The sequence below is a fragment of the Chrysemys picta genome, chromosome 2 (genome assembly GCF_011386835.1).
Source record: "Chrysemys picta bellii isolate R12L10 chromosome 2, ASM1138683v2, whole genome shotgun sequence".
In the NCBI taxonomy this organism is placed as follows: Eukaryota; Metazoa; Chordata; order Testudines; family Emydidae; genus Chrysemys; species Chrysemys picta.
In genome coordinates this window covers 99036098-99048827 of record NC_088792.1, presented here as the reverse complement: position 1 = coordinate 99048827, position 12730 = coordinate 99036098, and the positions used below count along the sequence as shown (strand labels likewise).

At 45.7% G+C, this 12730-nt stretch overlaps 1 protein-coding gene across 6 annotated transcripts in view; it reads left to right on the top strand.

The window, feature by feature from the left end:
- Positions 1–1359, top strand: part of LANCL2 (LanC like glutathione S-transferase 2) — a 55824-nt gene extending 54465 nt beyond the window's left edge. For all 6 annotated transcript variants that reach the window (XM_005287317.5, XM_008169656.4, XM_065583862.1 and 3 more), the window contains one exon: positions 1088–1359. In XM_005287317.5, the coding sequence (XP_005287374.2) occupies positions 1088–1203 (116 nt within the window). In that variant the 3' untranslated portion in view covers positions 1204–1359. The remainder of the gene's footprint in view (positions 1–1087) is intronic.
- Positions 1360–12730: the final 11371 nt, after the last annotated feature.

Below are 12730 nucleotides of genomic sequence, written 5' to 3'. Positions count from 1 at the left end.
GACCAGTTTGTGGAGAAATACTGACATCCCAAGATGGAGTCCAGAATCATGTGGCCTGGTCACATGTTCTTGCAGAGTCATAGCAGCCATTACTTACAGGCTGTCTGGAGTGTTCTCAGGAAGGCTTACCAGATGAAAGATAAATTTCTCCTAATGCCTATTGTTTTCCCTAATGCCTCATTGCCCTGAATAGTAGGGTGACCAGACAGCAAATGTGAAAAATCGGGAGAGGGGGTGGGGGGTAATAAGAGCCTATATAAGAAAAAGACCCAAAAATCGGGACTGTCCCTATAAAATTGGGACATCTGGTCACCCTACTGAATAGGCCTCCCAACCAGCTATCTAGACTGAAAGCATCTTGTTTAGTGGGCATTACCCAGGTGTAACTACATTTGAAGCACAGATACATAGTATTTATAACTTCAGATACAAAAATGATACATGCATACAAATAGGATAATCATATTCAGCAAATCATAACTTTTCCAATGACACCTTACATGACCCATCTTGCATAAAATACATCATCATTATGATATAGTCATATAATCGCACCATGAAGAATGTGAGGTGCAGTATCAGACACAATCTAAATTAGGATAATCATAGAATATCAGGGTTGGAAGGGACCTCAGAAGGTCATCTAGTCCAACCCCCTGCTCAAAGCAGGACCAATCCCCAGACAGATTTTTACCCCAGTTCCCTAAATGGCCCCCTCAAGGATTGAGCTCACAACCCTGGGTTTAGCAGGCTAGTGCGCAAACCACTGAGCTATCCCTGCCTCCTAGGATCTTTGGTTATTGATATAGGTTGAGGTGGTGCCAGACTCTGCAGATCCAGAGTGCCCCACAGTGTGCACAATTTAAGGCCTCAGTCCTGCAATTGGATCCATACAGGTGAAACTTGCACCCTTGCAAAATCTCAGTGGCTTTGGGGCTCCATGTGCACATAAGGATCCCCCCCAGCTCAGAGCAGACTGCTGGCTGGGGGTTTTAAAATGGGTTCTGAGATATCTGGTTTGAACTCTGACTGATTGTTTTTTAATTTCTTAAGCTATTGTAATAAGAAATCAGTTTGTATGTTTCAGGCATGGCGGGAGCTATTCATTTCCTATCGGACATATTGGTACCAGAGACTTCCCAGTTTCCAGCATTTGAACTTGGACCTCAAAGGAGAGAAAACAAAGTGGAACAGGACAGCTAAGAGATCTGTTGCAATGGAAACTCAATGTCAAGAGTGACAAGACTATCTAGTGCCTCTGATACTGAACCAACTTTAAAGCCTAAATAAGTGACAAGGAAATCCCTCTTCACACCTCTTTCTCCAAAGGACCACAAGTCATTAAAGCATGAATCAGAAGCCATGCCCAGGTTTTATTTAAGTGATGCCTTCGGTGGTGGGAAAAGAGAGATTAAGTTTTGAACTCTTTTTTGCAGTTGTTCTCTTCAGGTCTTTCAAGTGTTTGCATGTTTCTTGGTGTTGTCCATAGATGTGAGTCTTTCGTTGTAAGCCAAAAGCTGTTTTCTTGTGTGAATCCCACTCTTGTCCCTTTTGTGCATGAGTAACAGCAGCAGGATCGCTATTTCTGCAATGTGACTGTGGATAAGGTTCCACTTGGCCTGACAAATGAGAGTCCAGTGTAGTGTAGTGACCAGGTTAATACATAGTTATATCTTAAATGAGCTGATAATTTTCAAACAAAACATAAAGCTTTTCTGTGCTGTACTTCTCTGTTTCTTCATAAGAAATATTTTTCTCCCCATCCTCTAGAACAGGGGTGGGCAACCTGCGGCCCATCAGGGTAATCTGATTGCGGGCCACGGGACATTTTGCTGACATTGACCGTCCACAGGCACGGGCCCCCAGAGCTCCCAATGGCCGTGGTTCTCTGTTCCCAGCCAATGGGAGCTGTGGGAATGTCCCATTGACCGGGAACGGCGAACCGAGGCCCCTGGGAGCTGTGGGGGGCCGTGCCTGCGGACGGTCAACATCTGCAAAATGTGTCACGGCCCACAATCAGATTACCCTGATGGGTCACAGGTTGCCCACCACTGCTCTAGAAGTTATGTTTAAAGAAACTGGCCTGAATTTTAAGAAGTGATTTTTGGTGGCTCGGTTTTCAGTTTGAGAAGGCTTAAAGGGACCTGATTTGTCAAACATAGGGGCTCAGCACTTTCAGAAAGAGAAGCCCCTTTAAGATGTCTTCAGTTGGGCCCTAAAAATTGAGGCATTCAAAATCATTAATAATTTTTGAGACTATAGGTCTTCCTGCCCTACAGAGCTGCTTGGAGTCCCCTTCCTAGAGCAGTAACAAAAGCAAAGTATTTCTTAGTTCCTTAAACACATACCAGAAGATGCCATGAGTGTGTTACTCATACCACTATTTCTCAAAGTTTCATGCAATAGCAAAGTGTGAAACTGTGACAGCAGTTACTTTTCCTGGTAGTACTCTTTGGTTATAACAAGCACATCCTCTGAAGGAATCTGTACAGCATACAGTTTACAACATACAAGTAAACATGTGGGGAGACCAGGGCTGGAAGAATAAGAGCATCTAGTTATTGGTAATTCAGGAAGGCGCACCACTTCTGAAATGAGAGGAGAGCAACTCATTTCCTCTTTGTTCTGAATTTCAACGAGCCTAATAGCCCATCTGGTATGATAGGAGCTGTAAATGTTAGCCAGTTGGGGAGGTACAAAAGCATTAATAAACAAAACTTAAACTATCACAGTGACCTGCAGTTGAAACTTGTTATGCAAAATATAAAATACAAGCAAAAAATAAAATAAAATTCAGATTTGTGTTGAGCAACCTCCCTCTCCAGTAGTTTCAATAAAAGGACAAACGGTCTTATAGGACCAGCTCTTCAGCAGGTATAAATCAGCATAGCCTCACTGAAGACAGTGCAGCTGCATGTACTGTTGAGGATCTGTTACCTAATATTAATTTTCTGTTTCAGTCAGAGGGAAGTGGTATTGCATCAGGATTCCCGGGGAATAGAACTAAACCTGATGTTCTACACTCTAGTGTTTTAAAATGTTTATTATGTAAGTGCCTTCATCTGCAAAAAGGGCCTTATTGGAAGTGAAGGCTCCTTTATGTTTTATTAAGATTTCTGCAGTTAAAGTATATCAGCCAAATCCCAACTTGTATAACCCCAGTTTGCCTGCTTTAAACAGTACCTCCCCACACCCCCGCAGTTTCATTTGGTTACAAGGTTTATTCTCTACTTCTTTCCCTAAGCTATTGTGCAGTGTTGTTATGCAATGTGTGCAACCCACCGTAGGGCTAACATGGGTAGCCCAGGTCTGGCCTTGTGAGCCTAGGGGTAACTCATAGCACCGAGGAAAAAATTGGGCCCCTAGTTTATAGAGAGCATTGAAATCCTTCAAAAGAGAAGGTGCTGCAGATGTGTCATCATATTTTTTCTCTCTCTCCTCCAGCCTCTCCCCAACCTCCACCTTTCCCGGTAACCATAATTTAGTTCACATTTAATATCAGTGTGGTGTGACTGTGATCTTGTTGAGACTCAACAGACCTTCCGGGCATATGTTGACATAAATACGAACGATCTGTGCACCCTACAATAAGATCCTAGGACTATCTTCACAGTTAAAAAACACTGGCTTTCCATCCTGTGCAAATGTCAGAACAGTGACCAGTATGGCGCATTATGCCATCTGTTGCCAAATGACTGGTGGGATTATGCCCCCGATTCAGTTCTTTTGTAAGTCTCATAAGGCTCATGTGGCTGGCTGGCTGTATGGGTAGAGAGGAACGTGAGGAAAGGTTTTGGGCACAAGAGGGATCCAGGCAAGCTGCAGAGTGAGGAAAGAATGGAAGGGAAGAGGCAGAAGGGCATGAGAGTGAGCGTAGAGCAGAGAAGGGGAAGTGGGGGCAGTGAGGAGATCGGAGAGCAGAGGAAGGGATACAGTGTCTGCAAAATGTACCAATGGAAGCCATGTCCAGTGAGGAAATGAGCCTGCTGTGGAAGCCCATCAGAATAATAATAGCAAACAGGTCTGCGGATGCAGGATGCAAAGCTGCCTGAAGAGTCCTGCACCTCTTGTGGGTCACGCTGCTTAGTTCTTTCATCTCGCGCCTGTTATGACGGCGGAGCAAACGTCATCCTCAGAAGAGGGTGGAACAGAAAATGGGGTGTTCCATAAGGGATTTTCACTCCCGTGATTGTAAGCCTCGTTGGCTACTACGTTCTGTCTGGCAGTTCTGGGAGGTAACTTTGGCTGGATGGAGCCTAATGTGCATTATAACAAAATAGTCACTGGATAGTTTAAAAAATACACATTAGAGCTGTTTTATAACACCTGATTGCCAAACCTCCAATTCACTAGTCAAAAAACAAACGAGAGCAGCCAGCCTGTGGCTTGGTTGGCCTGCTGCTGCTGAGTGAAGTTGACAGCATGTTGTGCGGCCTCATCTTCTCGCACACTAGCTAAACTGGCAGCATGCTGGGTAAAGTAGGAAACACACTACTGAATGTTGGGCTTGCCTCTTCTCCCCCATATCTTTTATCATGGACCCTTGTCATCATTCATGCAAGCTCCATGGAATGCAGTGGGCCAGTAGGAATGGGCATATAGTGCATAGGTGTGCTTGTTTTTTTTTTTAAAAAACAGCAAATTCTAGACTTGAGTTTCCAGAAATCACATGGAGCTAAAACTTTAAAATGTCTTTACATTTTTTAGTTTGCTTTGTCCATGTTTAATGATCCATTTGTGGCAAAGGAACAGCAGTGATGTTGAAATCAGAGAAGGTCATTGTGTAGAGAGGGGAAAAAAAGTGCTGGTGGTTTTGTTCATTGGTGTTGTTAGTAAAAGCCCATTTGTCTGGTGGTAACTTGTAAAAAACCTCTCTCCTGCATGCACACTCTGTTCAGTATATGGGAATGATTTACTATCCATACCAGCTAATCAGTTAGATGAACTGCTCCAGGGCTTTGTAATTGTATTGAATGAAATAGGAAATCCCCAAGAGTGATACAAGGCTGTGACTGACTTTCATAACCTGCCCCATAATGACATTGGAGGTCTCAGCATTGCTGAGCCTGTTTAGAGTCCTAAGCAGTATCAAACTATCTACTGTAAATCATCCCAGAGCAGTTTTGCCTTAACCTACTTTCCATCTCCCTTGGTTCTATATATTAAGTCGATAGATTCTTCAAGGAAAGATTCATTGTAAAATCATGTTGTTGTTTTTAACAAAACTCTCTGATCCAAAATGCCTTTCACCCTAGCCGGATCTGAGAATAGTGTATAAAATCATGCTTCTGTGCGTGGAGCAATAATTGCCATAATTGTTCTCAAGGGCCCTGATGATACTTATTTCCTTTAGAAAATGCTTTGAGGCTTACTGATGAAAAGTGCTATCTATAGAAGAGCCAGGTGTTGTTATATTCCATATACTGCCTTCAGATGGTGTGAACAACTCTTGTTGGCATCAATAAGAGTTGCATGCTTGGATCAAGGGCAGCCTATGTCCCTTGCCAGTATGCAAATAATCTAATGTAAACCTCGCAAAATAAGAATGGCCATACTGAATCAGACCAAAGGTCCATCTAGTCTAGTATCCTGTCTTCTGACAGTAGCCAATGCCAGGTGCTTCAGAGGGAATGAACAGAACAGGAAATCCTCAAGTGATCCATTCCCTCTCGCTCACTCCCAGACTCTGGCAAATAGAGACTAGGGACACTATCCCTGCCGCTCCTGGCTAATAGCCATTGATGGACCTATCCTCCATGAATTTATCTCGTTCTTTTTTGAACCCTGTTGTAGTCTTGGCCTTCACAACAAAGAGTGCCACAGGTTGGCTGTGTTGTGTGAAGAGCCGCAGGTTGACTATGTGTTGTCTTTTTTCCACTGTAGCTGAAGCCCTGACTAGAAATAACCAATAGGCCTATTGATGGTTTTTCAGTGTATTATGTGGAGTTTCAGCTGCACAAATTCCACTGTTTATAATTGGAATCACACAATTAAATCTATATCTAGTGTTTTGAAAATGTACCCATTTGGGCTCGTCTGCACTTGAAATGCTACAGCAGGAGGGGCTCTCCTGTCAATGTAAGAAATCAACCTCCCTGAGAGGTAGGACATAGGTCAGCACAGTTTATACCAGCAGTTACATCAGTATAGCTTTGTCTTTTGGGATATGGATTCTTCACATCCTTGAGAGCAGTAGCTATGCCAGTGTAAGTTTGCAGTGAAGACCAGCCCTTAGTTTATAGACTGTTTGTTTGCAAGAACAAGATTAGCAAACAATTTTAAAGATCTTTTTGCCAGTCCCCACTGCAGCAGTCCATGCCCTGTAAAGGAGGTTCTAGTTAAAACAGCACCACCCAGTCTTTTGTGTTTCATATCTTTTTACTTGCTTCCTGAACACTATATGGCTCCACCTCCCAAGTTTGTTTTCCACAATAGCATAACAAGTAGTGGGGCTTGAAAATTCACCTGTCACTTCACTGTCTGTTCGTCAACTGATTAATGAAATGGTAGAGTTGGTTAGACGCTATTGGTGGAATTCCAAAGACAACAGGCATTGCTGTTGCTGTCTTTTCCCCGACATGAACTTAAATAGGAATTTTAATTCGAAGAATAATTAATTACATTAAATTAGATCTACTACTTAACGGGACAAATGGAGCCCAAATAAAAGATGACTGAAGTCAGTGGAGTTACACCACGGTTAAATTTGGTCATGCCTGTTCTAGACTTTGGGGTAGAGCGGCTGGGAGAGTGAAACGGCAAGTGTGTGTGTAAAATCAGTATCATCCTGCCACGTAAGAAGATGGTGTCTTCAAGGGCTCAGGGTACTGTGCAGGTCAGCTGAATGGAGCGTGTATGTAATATGTACCTGGGGTAGATGGTAAACGGACTTTAAAAGCAATTGAGCACAGGGTTCTTTTCCTATGACCTAGGCACTAACTTATGTTAAGGAGCTCCTGACACCTCATCCTAAGCAGTGACTAGATTAACACCTATTCTGATTTTTCTTTCATTTGCACTGATGTAAATTAGCAATAATTCAATTGAAATCAATCCTGAAAGTTGGTGATTATAGTTCAGAGGAAGGCAAATGAGTGAGAGAGGGGGAAGGCTGAGCTCAGGCACATCTCATTAGTAGTCAGAGGAGCATTTCTGCGAGTTGGTGCTCACAATTCCATTAGCATCAGGGCCCTGAAGGGACTTTCCGCTTCTCTTCCTTGGCAAAAGTATGTTAACTGCTCCTTCAAGGGTGAAGATGGTGGTTGGCACAAGCAGAAAACAAAGCAAAACGTTATGACGCTCCTGCCTTTGATGAACTTGCTTGCCTTCTCTATAGTCCTTCCCTAATTAACATGCAAGGTGCTTTGAGAACTTTGGATAGAAGGTATGATAGAAGCACCATTTTTATTTTTGCTTAGAGCTGGAAGAATGCATATAATTTATGTACAGTGCAGAATTATTTCAAATAGCAATTGTTTCTATGGTGGCTTTGGGAGGGGGGACGCTTAAGGATTAGTATTGAGAGAAAGTTCAGTCCGATGAGCAGAAGTTAAAAGAAAGGGGAAGCCTATTTTATTTTTATTTTTTAGTACTGTCTCACTATTTGTGCATGCATGTATTAAAGACTGAAGCTGGGAGTAAAATGTAAAGTCCCCTTGGCTGACAGCTCTGGTGAGTAAGAGGGGCGGGAGGGCCTGTTGGACCAAAGATTCCCCCCTTGCAACCCTAACTTTAAGCAACACTAAGGAGGAACCTCCACAACAGCTGTGCAAGTCCTCTTTCCACCACACCAACAACAGTGAGGATGGAGTTTTCACTCCAGCAACCAGAGCAGGCCTTTCTACAGGTGCCCATCCACAATCTCAGGTTTGGGCCCTATGCAGCTCTAGGTAACAGGCAGGTAAATAGAAAAATTGGCCCAGGCTTTTGCACCCATTTCCCCCTCCTCCCAACTTTCTGTGTGTAGGTGTGCACACACACACACTCTCTCTCTCTCTCTCTCTCTCTCTCTCTCTCACTGACCTCCTAACTTGCAGTATACCTGTGAGAGGGAAAGGGGAAGAAGGTCATTGCAACAAGGACTAAAAGTATTTCTCCTCTTATGGTGCCCAGAAGACAGTGGGCCTAGTATGCAAGCAGCATATGGGGCGAGCTCATGCAATGTGCTCTAAAGCCTACTCACCTCCTCTGTTGCCTAAGTCCTGGCTGTAGTGTTGGGGATGTTAGTGTAGGGAGTGTACCTCAGCGGGAAGATTAATGGCCCTGCTCTAGGTTGTGAAAGTTGGGTGTGGGCCAAAGAGCAACAGAACGCAGGGTGGGGTAGAGAGCCATAGGGCCCAGTGTGGGTTGTGAAGGGCTGAGGACAAAGGTGGAGTAGGAATCCAGCACAGGCCCAAGAAAGTTTGTGCCAGATGAGTATTGTGAGTAAAGAACTTTCTTTTCTCGAGTTTGGGGGATGAGCTGGCTTTACAGACTACATACCAATCCAATTTGCAAACAGTGGGTGTAGGCCACAGCAGAATAGCACACTTACATACCACTTGACACTCAGCCACACAGGTAGCGCTTTGCCTACTGTGTCTGATCACAGTGGGGAACTTGAGGGTTACACAATTTTATTCCTTTGGTGCTAGAATCAAGGTCATTCATATAGGTGAACTGCAGTTAGGTCACCTCCCCCACCCCATTCCCCTGCCAAACTGTGAGACCCGAAGAGATGAAACAAAGCCAATGAATCAGATGTTCCTGCTTATAATGAGAAGTCAGGACCATTAACAATGAACATGCCTTATTGTGATTACTTTTGTGCTTCATCTATAATGGGCCCAAAACCTCTTCCCTTCCAATCATGGAATGTGGGAGATGGCTAAGGGGCTGAAATGGATGTTCTGTGCAAAACAGGAGCATGAGTTTTTATATAGTTCAGAGCGTACAGTGCCTTTGACAAGCTGTTTATTACTGGTTCCCTGAAGATTCCTACATGTCATTTGCTTCCCAGGTTTGTAGCTGCAGCAGGATAGTTCTGTGCTCGCTGGAACATGAAGGCCTATCGTAGCTCAGTTGTGTGTGGTCATGGCAGGAAAGGCTGTGTGGTTGAAGCCTTTAAAGCCAGATGGGGATATTTCCACCTGAGTGGGGTGACTGCCCTGTGTGCCCCTGGGGATTGGTATTCTGAGCAGCAACTGCCTTGAGCCCAACAATGAAGACATTGTAATCTACTAAATAAGCATGTTTTACAAAGGGCAGGGACGCCCTAGGTGTCCTTTGGCTAAAGAAGCCCTGACAATGCTCCAACCACTGGCGAGCAGGGGATAGGGAAGAGCTATAAAGAACTTGCTCCTGTTGTTGTTTTCCCCCCACCTCCACCCCTTTCATTTACACTCACACATGCTTTTTTATATATATATATATATATATAAATATACACGCTCACACATGCCCTCTCCATCACCTGTGCTGGAGCCAAACGTGATCACACTAGCACCAACATTCTTAAAGATGCCTTTGTGCCCGACCAGCCAATAGCTATATCAGGTAAGGCTCTAGCATTTTAAAAAAAAAGGGGCGGTGGGGGGAGGTATTTTAGGCTGGGTTGTGCATAACCAACAAAAAAGGGGTGACGCTGTTCCCCACCTCTTCAGGCTTCAGCTCTGCCTCTATCACACCCATTATTACTCACCCCCTCTCCCAAAAAAGAAAGTTCTAATTGCCCCCAAATCTGCTTGTCAAATTCTGCCCCTCGCCACCTGTCTGCCTCTTAGCCAAGTTGGCGTCACACCCAAACCTCAAATTTCCATCTTCATCTTTGCCGTCCTAAAGCCCTCTCCTTCCTGGCACTGACTCCCCCCCCCCCCCCCCCCCCCGATGAATGCTTCAAACCCAGGACTGAGGGCCCGTCTCTCTCCTACATGAGGCAGGTACACCTTGGCTGTGTGCTCACCCACTCCCATAGCCCAGTTTGGGTCTTGTCAACCCCAGGCCTGCCATTCATGCCATGGTGAAGGAATCTGCCTTGCGCCATCAGCGTTGGCCGAACATGATACACGCTTGGGACCTGAGCCACTAGTGCGTCACTTGGAGCAAGCTTGGTGCATTAGCTGAGCTGGATTGTGGGGTAGCGCTGCACAGCTGGTGGGCCTCTCAGCTTGGGTAGCCCTACAGGGGCTATGGCTGTGCACCTACTGCCTAAAACTAGTGTCGCTGTGATAGCACAGGCTATGCTGGACTACAGGCCCATTCGCCTCGCTTGGATGGCGCGCTGTGGCTGCTAGCTGTGCCTTCATGTTCACACTACTATTTTTACATGCTAGCTCACGTGTCTCCTCAAGCTGGGCAGCACCAAGGGCATAGCATCTAGACCCACCCAACTCTGAGTGGGGCGGGGAGGGGGGGTAGTGTTGCCCATACCTAGTAATGTGCCTAGGCACCTGGCCCTGCTCCGGCCCCATGCTCACCCCGCCCAGACCTGTTCCCCGCACAAAAGGCGTGGGCAACAGCGCGGGGTGCAGGACGGACACCGTGGCACAGGCAGGCCAAAGGGACATGGAGCGCTGGGCAGATGGACACCAAGACGTGGTTGGGCGGGATGGGCAGAGCATAAGCCCCACCAGGGTTCCACCCTCCTCCCCACAGGGGCAGCCTGTGGGCCCCAGCAGTCTTGTCTTCTGGTGCCTGCTGAGTGGTAAGAGTCGGTGCCATGCCCCAGTCCCACCCTGAACCCCAGCTTCAGGGTCTGCTATACGCCCCAGTTCTGTTGCCTCACCCATGTCCTGCGCTTCCTTTGGTCCTGCCCCTTACCCCCAGTGCCAGCCCTTGGCCTCTGCCTCCCCCCCCCCCCACTCAAGTGCTGAGCTACCATGGTCGGTCATTGCCCTCCCACCCAAAAGTCGGGGCCCACCCCAATTTCCACTCCTCCCAGCTCTGGTGTAGATGCACCATTGGTTGGATGGCTGAAGGCAGAGAGGCCTTGCTTGAGTCCTGCAAAATGCTTGGTAGAAAAATGTAAGTTTGACAAATGTGTTTAGCTGGGTGGGGAAGGTGTGCCACAGGTTTGCCTCATTGCTCAGACCTTGGAATCCTTGCTTTCCTTATGGAAGGCAAGCTCCCTCTTCTTTTCAAGCTAAAGTTTAATTTCATCCTGCTATCTCTAGTTATTCCCTGATTGATTCCACTTTGTTATTGCTGTTTACACACTTCAGCTGCTTGTTAGACTATAAGCAGGTTTGGGCCCCCTTACCCTTTTCCTGTGTGTGGTCACAGCTTTCCCAAGCTACACGGGTGGGGCACATTTTTCAAAGGTACTTAGGCTCCTAAAGAGGCAAACACTCTGGTGGGACTTTCAGAACTGCTAATCCAGTTAGCTGCTTAATTCCCATTGATTTCAATGACCTCATTAAGCAATTTTTGTAAATCCCACTACAGGCTACAGTTACGATGGAATTTCAGTGCCTAACTGCCATTTCAGGAACAGAGGTCCCAAATTTAGATCCTCAGCCCTCCTCTTCCCCTCAGCTGCTGCCTCACTGTACCTGTACATACCCTATGGCTCCTCCATTTCGCTTCGTGGGCATGAACCAAGATGCCTAAGACCAGACATGAGCCCACACCTCACGCCTAAGTTGTGCAGTGCTGTACCCAAATCCTCCTTGTGAATCTAGCCCTAAGTGTCTATTCATAACATTTCTTTTCCTGTCATGCAGGAGGAGCTGCTGCTCACAGCATCAATGCACAGCCCGACTCCTGCTCATTTTTCAGCTAGAGGCCTAAAACCAGAGCATACACATCATTGGTCAGCAGTAAGCGTTTGCTGTCACACCTGCATTGAACTGTGATCATTTCAGTGAATCACAGGAGTCAGACATGGAAAAGGTCTTCCAGGCAAATGTAGGATCATTTCTCAGACAGCACTAGCCAGTGCTTTCTCCAGTCGTGCGTTAAAGTTTCTATGCCCAGCTGGAGTATTCACCTCTTCGCATAGGAAACTAGTCTACAGCCGCTCACTCTTAGGGAGCATTCCCTATTCAGCATTACCTCATTATTTACTTTAATTTCATCCCTGCAATCCTTATTATACCTCCTTGGAGCAACCTTGGTCACGTCTTTACACCCTTTCACACAGCTATAGGGCCTGACGGACCACACTTAGTTGACTGCAGTGGAATTACAGAAGCATAGAATTCATGTAGTAGAGCAGCCACTCAGGCCCTTTGGCTTTTATCATGTAACTCCCTGGAGACCCTGATTACTCACTACTTTTCACTGTCATTTAGGTCGATGCAAAATGGAAGTAAAATGCTCTCTCCCTTTACTGTGAGATAAACAACTGCAGACCATTCAAGGCAAAGGAGAACGAGGCTCACAGCCCTTTATTTTCATTTAACCAATATGCAGAGTCTTATGCAGAGGGAAGAGGTTGGAGATAGGATCACAAACCTGCCTAAGTAGCTTGGCACATCTGGGCCTCTATGTTCTTGTTTTGTATAGAACTGAGCACATGTTCAGCTCTCTGTTAGCAATAAATAAATCCTTTGCGTGCATCCCTCCCTCTTGCTACCTAATCACTTTTATTGCCCTTTTCTGCATTTTGCTTTAATAGAATGCAACTTAAATTGAACTTTCTAGTGGACCCATTCTAAGATAACAGCAGAAGCAAGCAGTAGAAGGACTAACTTCTCCCCCACCCTCCCCGCCACAATTCCCAAACCACCTTGGGCAAAAGAAGCAATAAACA